A 20369-nucleotide genomic window follows, 5' to 3' on the forward strand; every position below is an offset into this window, starting at 1 on the left:
TTCTTTCTGGGTTGGCTGGTTGATTTGTTTTTCTGATCTTCCTCTTACCTGCAGCATAATATAGTTATTATTATGCCCCCGAATTATTTTGGACATAATAATGGAAAAGCAAAACAAATTTTTCAAGTCTACTAAGTGCAGCATAATTGATTGCGATTTTAAAATGAAATACAAAATATCATTCTTTCCTATGGAAAATTTAGATGAGCAAAGAACTGTAAGGCTTTTTTTTGGTGGGGTCAATGCATTATAATGATTAAGGAGAAACAATTGTCAGAAGTACAGTTAGCCCTAAATGGGCAGTGGCGTCAGGATTTCACCTCTGGAGTTTGACCTGTCAGTTGTCACATCTGGATTTCTTGAGGATGGGGCTCTGACAGAAAGACAGATGTTACTGCCTTTAACAGCTAAACACCAGATTTTATCCAACAAATATGGGGAAAATGTAAAATAATTGTCCCAGTGACATGTCCTGGTGATTTTACAGTAATGTTATATTATGTGCTTAACAGTATTTCCTCCTCATTTCCTCTAGTTGCATTGTTATGGCAACTTCGGTCTTGTTAGATGCTGGGAAGGTTTTTATTTTTTGACATTCTCACCGTTCATATTTGCCAGTTAGAATGAGAGTATTTCTCCTTTCTATCTCAGAACAACAATAAGCCTATCCTTCCTAAGAAATACGAGCAGAAGACATGACCTGCATGATCCATCCAGCACAGCGCTGTTTTTTCTCCAATGGCAATAGGAAATGGTGATGAGGGACAGAATGCTAGCCTGGCTTCTTCCTTTTCTTTCCTTTTTTTTTTTTTTTCTACTCCTCTTTTTGAACATGCTGATATTTTCTGTCTCCTGCAGTACAAAGTTCACTTGCACCATCCCAGGTTCAGCCAGCTGTGGGCAGGATCTGGAGGAAGCAAGGAGCTCAGTGCTTAGTCTGTCCTGGAGCAGCTGGAAGGAGGTTACTGGAGCTGGGCTCCTGCCTCTGGGCCACAGCTCATCCTGTCCTAGCGCAGGTACAGCATGTCTGGGCCATCCACCAGTTGCTCATAGGTTCTTAAGAGCTCATGTATGTTTTGCACCGTACAAACTGTACGAGTAGCAACATGTCACAATTTCAAAATTTCCCAGAGCCCATTTTATTACGCTTAGCCTTTAAGATTAACAACCTTATTGCCTCATGATTGAATCCTTTCCAAGCAGGAAACACTGAAAAACACCTTATTTGACATATTCCAGTTTTGTTGTAAACCTTTTACACTACTCCTAGCAGTGCAGTTCAACACTCAGAGTTTATGGTTTTTCACCTACAAAAACAGAGTTAATAACTATTTTCCCAGATGAGTAGTGTTAGGCTCTATCTTTTAACACTTTTAAAGTACTCTACAGCCTTTGCTGTACAAACACAAGGTTTGTTAATAACGTTTACCGTGCACCATTATCGAAAAGCTTCAGAGAAGAAGTAAACAAGTCAAGAAAGTCTAAGCTGTCAAAATGTTTGTTACAAGGCGTTCTCATGTTAAGTATGATTCATTTTCTCCTGAAAGCATATTTCTGCCTGCTTTATTCTGTTTGGCTTTGTATTGCAGAGTTGCACTCTAACTTGCACTGGGACAGGTATCAGGCATTTTGATTGAGGTTATTTCAAGATTTTACCATTTTAGAAATATTTAACTTTTTTTTTTTCAGTGCATTGCTCCTTTTTAACTTACACAACAATAACACAAAGAAATAATATGTTTATACGGGAGGGGAATCATAAGTGAACTGGTACAGACACCACGACTCAATCAATGTATTACACTTTTGTGTTCAGCAGCATTTAAGTTTCTCTCATGGATGTATTGTGCTTGGGTGTAGTAATTTTGCAGCTGAGAGAACATTCAGTGATATAACATTAATACATGCAAAGTCTCACAGTTTTGCCTTAAGGTTCGCTATATTTGGTCCTTTGGCGGGAGTCCAAACAAACCATTATCTAAGAATCTCTACATTGGCCCAATAGCAGCATAAGCAACTCCAGGACAAATGAAGGGGAAAAACTGAACTCATCCAGAGCTACCAAAATGAACAGCCTGATGGCCAGTGCATGGATTGCATGGTGGAAAGAGCACTGGATGTTATGCAAACACACCCTGCAGGATGTGTTGCTATCCTTTTTTAAAGTGCTTTGGTTTACTGACCAGGTTTTCCGAAAGACATTTAGAAAAAGAACCTAGTCTCAACCCTGAGAAAAAATTCCAGAGAATCCAGGATGTGTACAAGGACAGGGAGATGCTGTCTGTGTAGGCCTGTAACTAGTCTCCTTTAGTTTCAGTCAACATCACTTTTTTAACCTTCCCAGACCTTTACTCCAGTGAATCATCCTGATGCCTTTACTGAATGACTCAATGAAGGAAGATCAGCAAGATCCTCATACCCTGATTGAAGTACAGTGGGTGTTCTGTAAAGCAATTAAGCTTGCAAGAGCACAAAGCTAAGTCAGTAAGACTTCTGCTCTGTGATTGCTAAGGTGCTTTTGAAAAATTTCCGTTTACTGGATTGATGAGTTGATGAAGTCATAGGGAATTTCCCCATGTCCTGCTACAGGCTTTGGATTAAGGCTAAGTTGTGTAACCTAAGTTGCTATAAAAATATTTTGAAGTTAAATATATATTAAAATAGAGGATATGAGAGTATTCAGGAGGTGAGCTGAAGAGCGTTTTTCATTTAAGAAATGAAAGTTTGATTTAACAAATTTACTTAAGAAATGACAACACTGTTGAACACAGCTTGAAACATCGCCAACAACTCAGGAAACCAAAATTTCTATTGGGTGAGAAAGGAGAACAGAATGAGCTACTAGGCTAGGTGAGCTAACTGTGGGGATAGGCTCTGGCTCTTGTCCTGCAAACATCAGGTAAAGGTACAGAGGCCCACAATGAGGAAAAACTGAGCTTGGAGCTTGCCGAACTGGAAGGGAGATTGTGAGGTTTGATTCTAAGAGCAGAGACAACAAGGAAGAAATATTGATTGCTGGCTAATCAAGAAAAGCCTGGTGCTAGCAAAGCAAACAGAGGCACAGATCCATTCCTCAGTAAGACCAGAGTTAAAGAAAGCCTGTATTAGTCAATGGAATACTTAATAATGAAAGATGATTTAATAAAATGTTGATTTGTTCTTCTACAAGAGCAGGAAATAAGCACCGTGATACCGGATATTAAACTGATAGGACTCTGTGGCTTTGAGCTGAAAGCCGTCTCTGTCGGCACTTTCTTTGTCTCACTCATTCTCCATTTTTCTTGCAATTGAGTATGTAAATAAAGTGCCTAAACCAAACACATTTACTCCTGTGTAGCTGGGATAAGTTACAGACCACATCACACAGACACAGGACATCAGCTGCGTGTGGCAGTGTTATCTCTTCATTCATCACACTCCTTTTCCCTGAAGGAGCTGAGGTCCGAAGTAGAGCTGGAGGTCTTTGGGGACACAGAAGGACTCGATCTCTCTTTCACTGCTGTCTGTAACAATGGGACCTTTTTTCCACATCAGAGGAAATGCTCTCACGTGAAAGTGGGAGACACAGTAAGTAAGGAACAGATTCCCAAAAATATTAATTCATAGGAATTTAAAGCACCTGTATAAAAAGTTTGGGGTTTTTGTTTTTTTGGGTTTTTTTAATAATCTTCCTTCAAGCAGAGAAACTCTTGTACCATATTATGCATATATTTTCAGAATACCCTGCACTCTATGTATGCAGACACCACTTTCTCTTCCAGGTCTCTTTCAATGTGACCATAAGTCTGCCCACTTGTGATAAAACCACCAGGTATGTTGTGATAAAACCAGTGGGTCTCAGTGACATGCTGGAAATGGAAATACTCCCTCAGTGCAGCTGCAGCTGCCAGGCCAAGGCTGAGAGGAACAGCTCGAAATGCAACAAGGGGAAAGGCACTTTTGAGTGCGGAGTGTGCGTCTGCCACCCCGGGTACATGGGTCCACACTGCGAGTGTGGTGAGAATGCTCTCAGCACTGGATCCTGCAAGGGCTCTGTGGAGCAGAGCTCCTGCAGCGGGAGAGGCAGCTGCTATTGCGGGCAGTGTGTTTGCCACCCATCCATGTATGGAAGAGTTTACGGAGCGCATTGTGAGTGTGATGACTTCTCGTGTGTGAGACACAGAGGGCTTCAGTGTGGAGGTAAGCTCCCTGTGGGTTGTGTCTAGTGTCTGTGATTTAGAGCACTGTTGTATCCCTCTTACTTATGAGCCTGCAAAGTTCTTTTTTTGTTATATATTTGATTACAATCAGTATGCATAAAAGTAGCATGATCCTTAGATTTAAAATATATTTTTTACCCTATTTTGAAATTTTTTAATGGAACATCTTTAGCCACACCACAGCTCATAGAAGCTGGTATCGCTTTATTGGACTGTACCCACCTCCATCACAATGGGTTAGAGTTTTAGCGGTTGTAATGGCTGTAGCTTTAAAGAAGTTTAATGAAGTTTATTGACATACACTGATATGAAGCAATGTACAACTTCACTCTGACGTTCCTAACCATTTTGGGACACATTCTGATTTACATATATTGTATGTAATATAATTTAACCCAATAACCCAGATGATTCCAGCTGTTCTGGCTTCTGTGAGTATGATACAATCAGAATGTGAGGAGTTGTGTTTGTCATTTTTTCCTGAGCTCTACAATCATCAATCAGAAGTGATTCTACTGAAACAATGGGAATAGTATTGAATAGGCAGGAACCAGCAGTGAGATTGTGCTGAATAGATAGGCTGCATTCATGCTGCTGGAAATGAAACAGGATTTATCCATTAAGTTGTGCACTGTTGGGAGATAACAATCTTTGTGGAAGACTCCAGTGAAGAGAACAGAGTTGCGCTGGCTTGCAGCCAGCCTAAGTGAAAATTTGATCCACTAGCTTAAAACTGAATTACAGAGGAGAGGAAGAAAGAGGTTTAAGAGTGAGAAGTGTTGGAATAGAGAAAATACCTGTTATTAAGAATGATTTTAAAGGCTGTCATTCCAATTCATATTGAAAGACTGAGCTGCAGTAATAAATAATAAATGGTTTTCCAGGCAATGGAGACTGTGACTGTGGCGAATGCGTGTGCCACAGTGGGTGGACTGGTGAATACTGTAATTGCACAACTGACACCAACTCCTGCATTTCTGAGGATGGAACGCTGTGCAGCGGGAGAGGTGAATGCATCTGCGGGTCGTGTGTGTGCATTCATCCAGGGGCCTCAGGCCAAACATGTGAAAAATGCCCACTGTGTGGTGACCCTTGCAGTTCCAGAAGGTAAGCTGCTGGTTTTATGTCTCTGATTTTGATGTCATTGGGCTATTTCCCAAAATGCCTCAGCAATGTGTTTATTGCCACAACAACAGGTTGGATTTACAGACTGGAACCCAAGAGCCTCTTGTCTGTTGAGAGGAGTAATCATAACTCATACATGAACAAGAGTATGATTCTTGTAAAAACAAAAACAAAAACAAAAAAAAAGTGGAGGAAAACAATTTAATCACCTTCAAGCAGCACAAGTAAAGCATTTCCAGTACTGTCCCTGGCTTATCTGATAACTTCAGACAAAATACAGATCAGTTTCCTTCCAGTCCATGATGCAGAATGAAACCATCCCAACAGAGTCACTTGGGCAAATTAATGAGGACTCGCAGGGAAGAAACTCATAAATTTTTGGAATTTGCATTTGTTCACAAACACATGAACTAATAAGGTGATGTTGTCTGCTCAAGCTTTGCACATGCATATTTACAAATTGAGTTAATCTTGATGGAATTAAGGAGGCCCAACTATCTTGTTTTGTGACTATGTCATGTCTAGTTGCTTAAAGTGGAGGCCCATTCCTCCTCCACACCAGCTCTACACCACTGCATTTTCATGCCTGTCTTTCCAGTCCACCCTATAGCTGAGCTAAGAAACCCTTCTGTGGCACACAATATAATCACCATTTATGCTAGCACTACATTTGACACACAAAAGCAAGCCAGCCATTTTGTTCAAAGCTCATGCACACTGGCCGTAGTGAGCACAGTTTAAGTAAAGAAAGTTCTGCACGCAGGTGCTTGAAACACAAAGTACAATGCTGCTGCCTTGCTCTGCCCAGTTTAGCAGAGAATAGTAAGTATTGAATTACATGGTGAGCATTGCATTAGCCTATTTAAACATACATACTCTGTGCAGTGTCAGATCTTTTGTCTCCATGGCAGTTACTTCCGTTGCTGAGATGTGGGGCAGGAGCAGCCAGTGTAACACTTGGCAGACTGGGGTAGGGTAACCAAGAGTGCCAGGAGGACAGGTCAGAGGGGACTGAGATTAATGGCTGTGAAAAGGAGAGTGGTAGCATGAGGAAACATGGAAAACATGGCAAAAATACCACCAACATTCAATTTGTCTCCGTGAGATAGAGGCTATCCCATTACCTACTCACCTTGACTATTCAGCATCTCCAGAGTAAGTGTTAAGGTCATCTCCATCATGAGAAGATAATCTCAGCAGCCTCAGCATATTCTCATGGATATATGTAACTCAGTGCAACAGCAGATGGCCAGGTTTTCCTGAGATGTTTTGTTGCTGTTATTCTCTTTTCCTTTCTCTAAGCTGAGAAAGGAAAATCTTTCTTACTTTCCCTAAGTACTTCAGGGCTGTTCTTAGAGTCTCAACTCCTGAACTTGACCAAAGCTAATTGTGCAGAATCAGCAAGATATATTCTTCATCAAAATTTTTCATTTATGAATTCTGTTACATTTTTGCCCTTTTCTCCCCATGAATGAACTCTGAATTTATGAACATTCACATTGCGTTTCTGGGAAGATTTTTACAGACTTGGTTTACAGAATTGGTTTAGACTCCATAGTTTAAAATATTTTAGCCATCACTCTGTTAAATGAAGTAAATGATTTGAAAATTCTTTTCCAATAAATGCATTAGTATAATTAGCATCTAAGTAATTCCTGAGACAAGCAATCACATTCGAGAGACATCTGTCGAGACACCTGAACTGTGTTTAAATACATTATTCAGTAGACTTTCAACAAAGGAAGACTTATAGTAGGTGCCCCAGCTTGATCTCACTGAAGTCAATTTCAAATATTTTTCATCTGATAGACATTCCTTGGGCTGGTATTTAGTGTAAGCTTACTTCAGAATATTTATACTTGAAAATGAATGTTATGTCTGAGTAACCTCATGTCTTTGATAGTCCCACATGAATAATGTTGCCTGGGGCTCTGTCTGGTAGCTAATAAGCTGGGAGAGAAAGAGGACAAGAGAGAGCTTATTCACAATACCTTTATTCAGGTAGTGCTGGCTTTTTTTGGGTGGCCTTTTTTTTTTTTTTTTAGTGGCAATACCTATCGTATTTCTGAGAACCACTGTATCCGTAGCACAAGACCTTTTGTTTAGCTTCTTTTTAAAATGCAGATGCGTACGTAGTTGCTTTTATATCAGTACTTTGGGACAGACAGAGATGGATGAGCTGCTGAATTATTTTCTACAGGAGCTGTGTGGAATGTCATTTGGCTTCTGATGACAAGCTGCAGGGAGAATGCAATGAAAAATGCAAATCAGTTGATGCAACTGTCAGCACTGCAGAGGGTTTGTATACTCAATCTCTTCTTGGTGTGTGGGTGAACAGTGATAGCTTCCACTTTTGGTAATTTTACCTTTGAAAGTAGCTTTGTTTTTCTGCTGTAGAGTTATACTAGGGCTTATAAAGCAAGCCATCTGCGGTTGTTCTGCTGTAAGTAGGGAATGCAGATCAGGACTGGCATTAACCCTCCAGGTTAATTAACTCATTGGATTGCACCTACTTGCTAAGCAGCTTATATAAGAAAGAACAGAATTTAAGTACCAGTTCCTGCAAATCAGTGGCTGATGAAAGTCCCTGTGGTTTTCATACCTGTACCGTAGGTTCCAGTGGGGCTTCTTTTGCCATACAAATTCAAAACCTGACTCCAGTCCTTATGCAGATGGTTGATTACCATCTGCAATCAGACACAATCCTTTAACCTGTCGCAAATACGTTCTTCTTGTCAGGCTTTTTTGAGACATTTCTGGTGTCCTATGGGGTAAGCATATCTTTCAGTTACTCGCAGTAATTTAGAGTTGCTCTCCATCAACAGGAATTCCTGCAGCAGGAACTGACCTGGAATGAAGTATTATATTTGGTAAAAAACATAACTTTACATGGAAGAGTGCATCAGAGCATTTTTCTGTCCTACAAAGGAGGGTGCTTGCCTGTAGTGCAAGTAGGCTCTATTTATTCTGAATAAAGCAAACACAGCCCTATGGCAAAAAAGCAATTGGTAGCTGAGGTAGGACATACATGCACTATACACAGCATTACGATGGTAACACAGAATATTATATGCATAAATAAAGAACAAAACTTATAAACTGTTGGAAACCCATCTGCATATTTGCAAACATTTCATGGATGCATATCTTTCCAACAAATCTCCAGCTTTTTTTTTTTTTTTATGGTATTCCTCTGTAATACAGAGTTTGAAAGTGGCAAGTATTTCCCTTGTAAGGAAGGTGTTTCATCTTAAATACATGTCAAATACTTCAGAGGATTAGTTTTGGTAATGAGGTAGCCTCATTAAGATGTCCCGAAGGTGGAAAAAATAATAATAAAAAAAAATTATACAATTAAAAATCTTGAAATCAAAACCATATTCCCTAAACAAAAATATTTTGAAAATAGTTTATGTAGATCATCACAGTATTTAAGACATATTTTTATCATGATTTTATATGGTAGCATAATTCTTCTTTCTACTTTATATTTCAGCTTCTTTAATTTGTCATAGCATTTTGAAAAAACATCAGTAACCCTAGGCTAAATAAAAAGGTTTACTCTTTCTTTTGCACACATATGTTGCAAAACAGTGACAAGAGCTGGGGAGCCACAAAGAAAAGTTTACCTATCTGAGTGAATTTTTGCACCTAGGAATTGTCCGTTCTTTAGTCTTCACTCAGTATCTCGTCCTAGAAATAACATCAGAGGAGTAAAAATACTAAGCATAAGTTGGATTCTGAATAGCCCAAACTGGCATCTTTGCATTCAATTCTATGTCCGTGAACATACTCAGATTTCTACATCCCATGGTCTCCAATTATGACATTGAACTAAACTAAACTTGTAATAAAAAACATCTTCCTTATATCCAATCTAAAAAATCTCCCCTCATTGGATTGTTTGGATCTGCTTGCTTAAAGGAGTTGAGAAACAACAAATATTGCAAAACCTGTGATAGCATTACTGGAACTGTGACCTGGCAGAGAGTGTCATTAATTGAGTGCGCTCAGTCAACAAAAGCAAATCTTGACAAATCAGCATGTCTTGTCCAACTGTCACCTTAACACATTGCTCTGACATCAAGGACAGGCAACAGATTAAGTACAAAATTATCACAGATCAAGACCAAGTTTCCAGTAACATTCCAACTAGATACGGTTCTCACTTTATAAAAAGGCTCTCAACTGATTGTGCTTTCATACTCCTTCTACTCTTTGCTATAAAACTCTTTTTACGCTTTACTTATGATAAAAAGTGAGCATTTATTTCTTTATACATGATAGATTCTTTAAAATCTATTATCCTTGTCAGGTTCCTACTTTATATTTCATTACTCTTCCTTGCTATTAATGTCCGAGAACTAAAGTCTTTCAACACAGTTGCTTATGAAATTTCAGTAGGAGTTTTGACTGGGTAAGAAACATTACAAGGATTGTATAGACGTAATATATTTCTTTCTAAATAAATGTTTGAGACCTTTACTGTTTTTTCTTCCCTCTACAAATAGAAATCTAAGAAGTTTTTTCTAAAAATGTATTGAAAGCATACTTCGCTTTCCAATGGTCCTTAAATAATGGGTTTTATGGAAACTTAATAAGCATTCAGCCACAGCACTTGTGGACCTGCAGTCTGAATTTTCAGTCCTCTTCTTTGCTTTATACTGTCCTTTGTTTATACTGCCTGTCACAGCCAGTTTCTCCTGCCTCCCTCTTGCCTTTGAGAGAAGGAAGAAATAAATGGCAGTCCTTTTATCCACGTCCATTTCTGGTCAACATATGCACATCTTCTTCTGAAATAGAAGAAATAGAAGAAATGAAAATTCTAGGCATGTGAGAAGTAGTTCTAAACCAAAGAGAACATACTGCTTACTTTGTCCTATAACTGGGGGTGTTTCCCAAGCAGCTGACTCTTAAGCATCTTGGAAGCACTTCCACTGAAATTTTGAGGGTACTTCTGTTTTCTTCTTTTACTCTTTGCTTTACACAGAGGTTATGATAAACATTATGCCAGCAATCTCTCTTGTTATTGCATGCTGAAGTTCGTTTGATCTAATGGATGATTTTTTTTCCTCCTTTGCAGATTTTTCAGAGGATAAATCCATTCCTTGCTCTTTGCAGGGGGAAAATGAATGTATAACCACTTTTCTTCTGGCTGAGGATGAGCAGGGCAAGACAGTCATACACAGCATAAAGCAAAAAGGTAAGCAATTATGTTACCTTTTCTACATGACATCTAATTTGAAAACACAAATGGGAGAAACAACCAGTTCCTGCAACACAAGAAGCTGAGCTTTTCTAAACAGCACTGCACCTCCTTGTGTTTGCAGCTCTGCTCTGCCCAGGCAAAAGAGCACCTCCCAAAACACTTATTCAATGCTACTACAGTAAAATAAATGCTTGGCCTGTCATGGAAAATGGGCAGAATGATCCATTGGATTAATCAGACTTTGCTGAACTCTGCACTCAGGCTCTCTCGATGGCATGAAACAAGCCACTTCACCTCTCCTCTCAAGTTTCCTACCAATAAATCCTTTATCACCCTCAGAGCTGCAAGAGTTTGTTAACTTTTCTGAAGTCCTGTGCAGATGATGATAACAAATGTCCTTTGATTATATGAGAAAACGATAACCCATTTTGAAATAACATACGCTTTACAGATTGAGTGGCAAACACTCAAAAGACAGTATCTGACTGCATCACCTATCTGATGAAATGCTGGAATATCTTTGTAACTATCTTTACTGTTGCATTGTTCAATTTTGAATGCACTGCCCATATAACAGATACTCAATAGATCTTTTTACATTTTTTTTTTTTCTTTTCTGTCTTTCTTTCTTTCTTTATTTTTTTTAACTACTATTTCACTACTTTTACTATTTCAGTAAAGCTCCTCACCTTGTAGGACAGGAGAGAACACAGGCACCGCTTCTCAGCTGCCAAAAAATTTGGTCTCCAGGCAAAAAAATGCACTTTTTTTCTGACACCCCCAGTGTCTCAGTGCCAAATATTGATTATATTTTATGGAAAGCCATGCAGATTTTTAATTTAGTTTAGTTGGTACAAGTGTCATATATTTTGTTAATCCTGTGTGTAGCTTTATTCTAGCATACATGTGATAATGATGGTGATTTCACTGCACGAAAAAACTGCTTTTATAGTCTGGTTTTATATAGGTTATGATTGAAGAAAAGAAGTTATAACAAACATTTAAATCACCGAAACACATTCATTTGTAAACTATACTTCTAATAAATAAGGGTAAGCTACTGAAAGATTTTGTCTTTATGAAATCCATTCACTACTTTCTTTTTACGTTTAGTCTAGCTCCCTCTTTGCCCCTTGTCATCTGTGGTATTCAGAAGCCTAACTCAGGCTATCTTTGTTTGGTATCTTTGTTTGAAATCATGCTTCCTGTTTAAAACCGTATTTACCTATTCAGTACTTTGTTTGGCACCCATTCTAACACAACTCATCAAATTCAAGTCGCCGGTAGTGAAATACTTCACCTCTTCAGCTAGGTGAACACAACTCCCTCCAGCCTCCCTCTGCATCACTGAAGCAGATGACAGTCTTCCTATGTGCTATTTTAATTAACTTTTTTCCTTTGGAATGCTGTACGATAAAACTTACTGGAAAACTTGAAATGTGAAATTCCTTCAAACTGAAGAACTGAACATGTCACTCTGGCAGTGTTACAGAACAAAGTTCTTTTACCCTACTGTTACTTTGACACTGAATTTCTACAAGACTGTCACAGATGAACTAAGCATTTCAGATGCAGTAGAACCATGTGCTTCTGAACACGGTAGTTCAAGACTTCTGCTTAGCTGCTGTGAGATTCAACAGAATTTAGTGAAGTTCTGTACTTTTTGCTTTTCAGCAAATCTGATGTTTTTCCTCCTTGTTTTCGTGACTGAAATGCAGTTTCCTCCTTTTTCTCAGTATCACTGGTACCTTTACGCTAATACATATATACCTGAGACTGTTTCCTCTACGACAGTCTGAATATGAGTCAGATGAAGTAAAACTTCAGCTGTATGTTTAAAAATTCATGATTTTGTCAAAATAGTCCTGTTTTTTAGAATTATGATGACATAAATTTGAAAACAATGTTCTAACTTTCCTCCTCAAAATCTGAGTCTGCATTCAGATACGACAGCTAAACGTGCCAAAATATCAGTGGAAGTAGTTAGCAAGAAATTTTTTTTTACATTTCAAGGCAATATTTTTCAGCTATTTAGCAAGCTGATAAGAATAAAATAATGTGGACTTGAAAGAAAAGACATGCTCAGTTTCCAGCAAATGAGAACAGAATGCTTTTTGGCTGTCTTTAATTGCCTAAAACTTATTGTTTGGATATCCACACTCATAACTGTTTGTCTTTCCACAGATTGCCCAGAGCTTCCAAATATCCCAATGATAATGGTGGGCGTCACCCTTGCTATCCTTCTGATAGGCATTGTGTTACTTTGTATATGGAAATTGATGGTGTCAGTTCAAGATCGAAAAGAAGTGGCCAAGTTTGAAGCAGAAAAATCAAAAGTTAAGTGGCAAACGGTATGTTAAATGTACCAATTTTACACAAGGCTCTTCATTTTTGTTTCATGAGGCACAAGTGCCCTTAAAAATCTTGGTTGCATTCTTTTAAATGGATTGATTTTACTGGTAGATTTTCATTACTTTTAATTTAGAGATGAAAAATAGCCAGAGTTCTATCTCCTGGTTTAATTTCTTCCATGTGTAAGTTGAGGAGATAACATTTTATTAGTTGGTTCATTTTTTGTTTGTTTCTTTGTTTCTTTGTTTAATTAGTACCTCACTTTTGATTAATCTGAGCATAGTTGGTCACTGTCTATGCAATTGTGAGAAGCATGCCTCTCAGAAGCAAAGCCTGCTGTACAAAAGAGAGGTTACCAGTGCCCTCTGTAACAGCTTACACAGCAGTGTACACTGCCCAAAATGTATATAAAGGACAGAATGATCTACCCTTGGCTTCTATCTATAGCTTGCATAGGTCTAATGCAAGTGCCATGTTCCTTTTTCCTATTTCCCCTTTGTCCTTGGCTTTCTTGTTCTTCAGTAATATTTCTACAACTTTTCAGACTTTCTGAAGAAAAAAAAAAAAAAAAAAGATGTTGAGTAAGCATTTCTGATGGTGCCAGGAGGACATGCAATAAGCTACAGTTTACTTTGTTGCACTCCTCTACAAAACCAAGGATTGCAACATTTCTGCAAGAAGGGACACTGCCTGCCTTTCAGTTTCTTTGACAAGAAAAATTAGTTTGTTACAGGCAAGGCCTCTTGAGAACGTTTTCCTAATCCTTTAGGAGGGTCGGGGTAAGAGGAAAGGGAAGGCAACAGTAGACAGAAATATTTCATTTTCTGACACAGAAGGAGATGATACAAAGAGAATGGTGAGAAGCCAGTAGAAGGAGCCCAGGTGGGACTTGCCCTTCTCCCAACATGCAGTAGCTGGCGTGGCTCACACAAGAAGGCTGTGACAAGTTGCACCTTCCATCTCACAGCTGTTTTCTCAATGTTTGTGTATTCTTTGTGTTTTTAGAATGGTTGAGTCATGTTTAGTACGCAAAGATCAGATCTATTTGGTAAGGCATTGTTTGAGTGTATGCATTACTTTAATCTGGGAAGCAGACGAGGGCCTTCGTGCCCATACGCTGACTTCCACTGCCTTAGGGTGGGCTCATTTTTAGTGGCTTGGAATATCAGAACACCAATAAAGTCTATACTGAAATGATGAAAAGTACAAAATAACTTCTGTACAAAGAAAGACCAGAACACTTTGCAATGGGGAAGTAACAGTGGGAGGAGGATGTGATACTATAATGGGGCATTGAATGTAGGATGTTTTTCCACTACACAAAAACGATAAGATAGCAGGCTTCAGAGAAACAAAAGACATTGTTATACAATGCCTTTTTGAGGCCACACCATTTATTTCCAAAGGTATTTCAGATGATAAAATTTTGCATAGATACAAAACAGAGAAACCTGCACAAGAAAGGCATCCTCTCTGCTCTCGCAAAATTAAAGATGGTGGTTTGCAACAACACAAGCTTGCAGCCAAAGACAGTTAAACTCTGAATGATTTTCTTTTCTTTTATTTTTTTTTTTCCTTTTCTTTTTTTAGGAAACAAACCCACTGTACAGAGGTTCAACAAGCACTTTCAAAAATGTAACTTACAAGAACCAAGAAAAGCAAAAAGGGGCCATGGCTGCAGATTTCTATTAGCACTTTGAACCCTACAAACTTAGTTTTACTGTTGAGAAATATAAAACACTAATTTTTGTCTCTTCTTAGTTGATTATGTGCAATCTTCGTTTGCACACTGCAGTGTAATCATTCTGTTAGATAAAATGTATCTTCTGGTGGGAGAGCTATAGATAATAATAGTAGTAAAGGTTAAAGAAATATATTTTTTACAAACTTTAATATTAAGCAACTTCCATCTCAGAAAAAAATGGTATCACCTAATATTTTAAATTAGCTCATTAATACTGAGCTATATATGACTTTGTTCATCCACTGAATCTGATATGTTTGTGTTTAGGAATGTATTTATACCAGTCCGTTTGGTGGGCTGGCTTACATTTAACAAGGTAAATTTTTCATAAATGCTGCTTAAACTGTGGAGGTCAGTGGTTTCTCATATTGACTCTGTAACTGAACAGGTTTTCATCAGAAACAAATGATGTGTGTTACGGCATAACTTCCATGTATCTAAGGTATATAAAAATACTCCTCTGAAGTTCTTCCTTTTTCTCCTACTTCCCTCTTTCCTTGACCTTGAATTGATTCTGTTTGATGTGGTTTAAGAATCAAACCCCTAAGATTATCTCAGGGAAAGCTAAATCAAGCCCTAATTGACTCACATAAATGCTCTCTGTCTAGGTATGAGAGACTTTCACCCTCTTTCCTTTAAGTTTCAGTATAGAGGATCAATAGCAAAAGAGAAATATTTGCAAATTAGAGACAGCAATAGAGAAGTTTTAGATCAGAGGATTTTTACCATTCACTTCCTGATTAGGCACTCAAAATAAACTTCTCATGCTAGACTATTACATGAACTCCTGCATGGGCTCTTTAAATGCATGGAAAGCTGAAGCACAAAGGCTTTGTATCACAAAGACAGTAGTTTTTTGTTGAGAAACCCTAAACAGAGAGGTTCTTTCAATGCCCAGCAGCCAAACCATGTATTGATGTGTGAAATAATATATATTCTACTCTTTGGGGCTTTTTTTTCAAACTAAGCAATAGATAGATCAGTGAATTCCACCTGCTATTAATTTCCATGCCACTACTGAGGATTTTTAAATCTCACTTTTAACTTGGTACTAATGACTCACCATAACTTCTTAAACTGTAATGCTGGTATCTTGGCATCAAGAAAAGAAGCCTCAACAACATCAGCTAACCCAATGGATTAAAAAGTTACAGTTCTGGGCTATTTTAGGCTAACAATAGTGTAGTTTACTTTTTAATATCATTTTTTAAATGCTCTAGAATAGATGGTCAAAATGTACGTACTCAGAAGACTTAGAAAACAAAGATACACTGGCACAGTCACAGATGGTGATGTACATTCCCTGTGGTAAATTATGCATTTGATCTAAAAACTTGTTGTCCATTTTGTAATGAATACTTACAAAGTCTGTGCAACTTCAGTCTCTGTATCATCTACAACCACTGGATGTGAGACTGATACTATCATGCCTGTTTTAGGGCCTGATCCAAATCCTATTGGAATCAGTGGCTACAGATGAGGATCTAGTTTCAGTGAAACTATTAGTTTTGGTTTACAATGATTGTTTAGTTTAAACAAACCAGTTAATACTGTCTATTAGTGGGTTAGAACTTATGGAACCTATGTTTCTGTGCGTAGAGAAATAAACAGTATCTGATGCCTTTGGGAAGAAGGTGCTGTGATGAGCACATAAGAAATACAAAATGATTGCAGTATGAAGGGAATGATGACTGTCATTAAACTGGAACAGATTAATTACAGATTACATCTTTATTCTTCAGTACTCTTGTGTATCTCAAAATGAAAATGTACATAGACAAATTTTCCCTTGTTTTCTGCTTATTACCTCTGTTTTCCCTTACTATCTCCTGTTTCCAAACACTAAACTGCCAAAGATATTAGTGCAAGTTGCTAAATACTGCTTCCCTGATACACAGATAAACCCCTGAAGGCAAAGCTGGCCCCTGGGCTGTCTCAGATTCTACTTGGGCCAGGATTGCCCAAAGGAATAGGGAAATCCAGATTTAGCCCATGTGAATAATCTGTTACTCTTCTGTTTTTTAAGTAAAGATATTGAATGTCAATATTTTTCTGAAAGAAATGACCTAGTATTTTGTTGTTGTTGTTGTTGTTTTTACTTTTTAAGTATAACAAAATCTTCACTGTTTATTGAATATCTTTTAAGTTCTGTTTCTGATAAAGTTCATTCTGCAGCTCAGTGTGAGTGTTGAAAGCTCTTCTTCTGTAGGTCACCCATTTCAACACTGAACTACTTTTCCATATTCAAACACTGTTATCAAAGTAGTGTTCACATTCCACACAAAATGTCCGTTGGTCTGCATTCTGTGTTTCTATAAGAGATTTCATTTCTCTAAACTCTGCAGTCTGTTCACATCTCTTACATCTTCTGATTGTCAGCAAAGATCCAATTTGGGAGGGAGACAACATTTATACTCCAGCTAAACCTCCTAGCAATGTCTCTGCAAATTATACAGAAATTGGGCAGCGTCTTCTGCAGTTTCCCTGCTGTGACCAAGAGTAGTACAAATGTGCTGTGCCACTTTCAAAGCTGTCAGGAAGAAAATAACTACAATTAGAAGAGAGTAAATAGAATGGCTTGGTGAGAAAGCCCTCTGCTACTGAGGAATGAACCAAGCTTTTAACAGCGTTAAGTTAGATCATACATTTAAAAAAAAAAAAAAAAAAAAAAAAAAAAAAAGGCAAAACAAAAAAATCCCCACAAACATAACAGGATCTCAAGATTGTAATTGGCATTCACTGTAGAAATATAGTGGTGTTCATGTCTTTTTATTAATTATATTACTTTCATCTTGTAGTATGTGTATAAAAGTTCACTTTTCTTTTTCTCCTTTTTAACTCCACCAAATTACCAGTGGGTTGGTGTGTGGTGAGTGGGATGAAAAAGTCTTTCTGCTGTTTTTACAAATACAGTTTTGACCTGGGGGCTGGACCTTGAGAGTGGCCAAAACATTTTTAATAGGAATTTTATTAACTGAAGACTTAAACAAAATAATAACAATAATAATAATAATAATAAAAATCATTAGCAATTTTATGGTATTTGTGTGTCTTTTACATCTTGTAGAATGGTATTTTCATTAATGTGTATTGAATTGATGATTTTTCATTTGATTTATATGTTAATCTGTGTTGTATCCGCCTAGACTGCATTTAACCTTGGTCTATAATTATAGCCAGTGGGTAATGAGCCTGGCATACAAGTGTGAGGTGTTAGCATGTGGTACACTCTGTGTTGTCCACCATCCTGCAGCAGTCCAAGTTTCTTTTGCAGTGGCCATAAGGAAGTTACTGTCTGACAAAACATAGCACGCACAATCTGAAAGTAAAAAGGAGATAATTCTTATCTTGGTCTGTTTGCAAGAAACAGGTAAATACCTCAACTTTCTGTAAAAGAAGGATTACTGAACCTTCAATAAAGATTGTAATATTGAATGCATATTTTAATACACTTTTTGTTTAATTCTTTTTTCATTTTCCATGTCATCACGTCTGTCTGTTTGTTTGTTTTTCTTCACATGATTTGATTAAACTCAGCAAATTTCTCATGTTTTGGTATGCTGTAGCAGCTAATTTTATAAATCCTCCTCCACCTTTCTTGAGATGCTATATGAGAAAGAAGATGTCAGGACATTCTTTTATCTGTGATTCTTTCACTTTTCAAGGAAGCGAGTTAATGGGTGAATCACGTAAGCAACTCATTTCTGGAAGTCCAATTGATTACATATGGCATTCTTTACATACAATGACACCTAAAGCACACAACTTGTTTAAAGCTGAAGATTCATTAACTTTTTAAGTGTAATAACAGTAGTATCTTTGGAACCACATGGCAAAGTGAATAATTTCTGTTCTGTACGAATGTTACCTCTCCTTCTCTCTTTTTCTTCCCTTTTTTTTTTTTTTTTTAAATCTCTAATGAGGAGTGATTTATTTTGATGTCTGCTAGTTTCCTGCTCTGGGTGGAGGGCATTCCTCTGCATCTTTGATAGAGCTGTATTTTAAAACCTATTGTATTCTACAGACACACATTAAGATCACGTTCTTCTGAATTTCACAGTGCATTGTATCTATTGACATCGATACAATTGCATAATGTATACTTGTGGGATATAGTTTAGAAGGCATCATACCCTGAAGGCTTATATACATTTTTATTTTGTTTGGTTCCTAGAAATCATTCATGCTTTGAAACTTTTCTTCTGTTTTCACTGAGGTACTTATCAGCTAACACTGACAGCCACAAAAGCACAACAATTACACACTGGAAGGCTAAATGACAACGGTTTGGCTATTAGAAGATGCTGGTAGAAACTTGTTTCTTTGTTTCTAATTCAGGCACTTTGTTCTGCCTATCACTGTGTAAACAGCAGAGAGGACCAAAAGCTGATTTTCACTGCAACCTCTTCCTGCTCCTATTACTCACACTGCAGAGTAGCCTTCTTTTTTAATCATAATATATAATAGTTTCAAGACATTCTTGTATTTAGATAGATAAAGTTCTCAAGTTATTATATATATTTTTAAATGTTATTTTTCCATAGGCTAACTTCACTCAACAGTGGCTTTTTCATTACTGCTTCCACATTTAGATGAGGTAGGAGTATAAATAAAAACAAGCTCCTTAGGCATGAAGAAACAGGAAATTTCTATTCAGTGTTCAGTAGTTGGAAGTTAACCATGTTTGGAAAACTTCAGGCTTCAAAATTCTAGTTGCTGTTGGTCCTCTTAAGTGAGAGGTTAAGGCATACTTCCTCCAAAACTAAATTAAAAATCAAACCTATAATTATAATATAATTACCATGTAACAAACTCTCAGTGGCTTCTATTTTAGGCTATGGTAAATTTGAAAAAAAAGATGCATGTAAAAAACAAAACAACCAAAAAACAAACAAACAAACAAAAAAACAAACAACAAAGAACTCAAACCAAACAGAAGAAAAAAATATAAAATCCCCACAGTGTTAAAAGTGCAAGAGAAATGAATCCTGAGAATATATCAAATGAGGAAAAATAGCTGTTCAAATTAAGGATCTTCAAAAAACAGATCATCATGTTGGTTTTGCAAACCCGTATGCCCACAATGATCTTTTATTACTGTAACACAGAATAGCTCAGCTAGAAATACCCTGAGCAGTGCAACTGCAGCAGCTGCTCTAGTAGGAATTTACTGGTTTAGTAAGAACAGAACAGTTCCTAGATGGTACAGGTTTGTTTGTTTGTTTGTTTGTTTGTTTTTTTTTTCCAGGAAGAAAAACCTGAAAAATGAAGAAAAAGAAAAAAGGAAGTAAAGCTGCTCAGAATGAGCAAGCTGCTAATTTGTCATTAACACAAATATATTTGGTCTAGGTAGAAAAATCCCTCTGTGCTGGTGCTCCCATAGCCCAGAGCAGCCCTGGTTTTGCCCAGTGGCACCTCTGCCTTCACAGGCAGGAAAGTAAATCTGCTGTGTGTTCTGGAGCCTGTAAGCCTGCTTGAAGCTCTGGATTCAAAGCAGTCACCAAATACTCCTGAAGAGACTGAGACAGGCCAGAGGGGCCAAATTCTCAAAACCTGCTTGCTAATGAGCTTCTCTCCTAAAATTTGAGCTCCTCTGAAAGCTGCTGCTTCTCAGAGGCCCATTGCAGCAGCTGAGGGCTGGCAGCCTCCTGCCTTCTGAAGGCAGGATACCTGTTACATGGGGAGCAAACCCTCCTGCCCTCGAGCTGCTTTGAGTTGCTCAGCTCCTTCTCACACACCA

The 20369-nt window shown here is 37.7% G+C and overlaps 1 protein-coding gene across 5 annotated transcripts in view; it reads left to right on the forward strand.

The window, feature by feature from the left end:
• The window catches only part of ITGB6 (integrin subunit beta 6), a 43109-nt gene extending 28472 nt beyond the window's left edge, over window positions 1-14637 (forward strand). For all 5 annotated transcript variants that reach the window (XM_042822580.1, XM_042822579.1, XM_042822582.1 and 2 more), the window contains 7 exons: window positions 3433-3567; window positions 3762-4179; window positions 5084-5306; window positions 7525-7622; window positions 10408-10527; window positions 12718-12884; window positions 14476-14637. In XM_042822580.1, the coding sequence (XP_042678514.1) occupies window positions 3433-3567; window positions 3762-4179; window positions 5084-5306; window positions 7525-7622; window positions 10408-10527; window positions 12718-12884; window positions 14476-14577 (1263 nt within the window). In that variant the 3' untranslated portion in view covers window positions 14578-14637. The remainder of the gene's footprint in view (window positions 1-3432; window positions 3568-3761; window positions 4180-5083; window positions 5307-7524; window positions 7623-10407; window positions 10528-12717; window positions 12885-14475) is intronic.
• Window positions 14638-20369: the final 5732 nt, after the last annotated feature.

This window comes from Centrocercus urophasianus, unplaced genomic scaffold (assembly GCF_019232065.1).
Source record: "Centrocercus urophasianus isolate 14NV4802_14NV808 unplaced genomic scaffold, USGS_Curo_1.0 seq_20, whole genome shotgun sequence".
NCBI classification, from domain to species: Eukaryota; Metazoa; Chordata; class Aves; order Galliformes; family Phasianidae; genus Centrocercus; species Centrocercus urophasianus.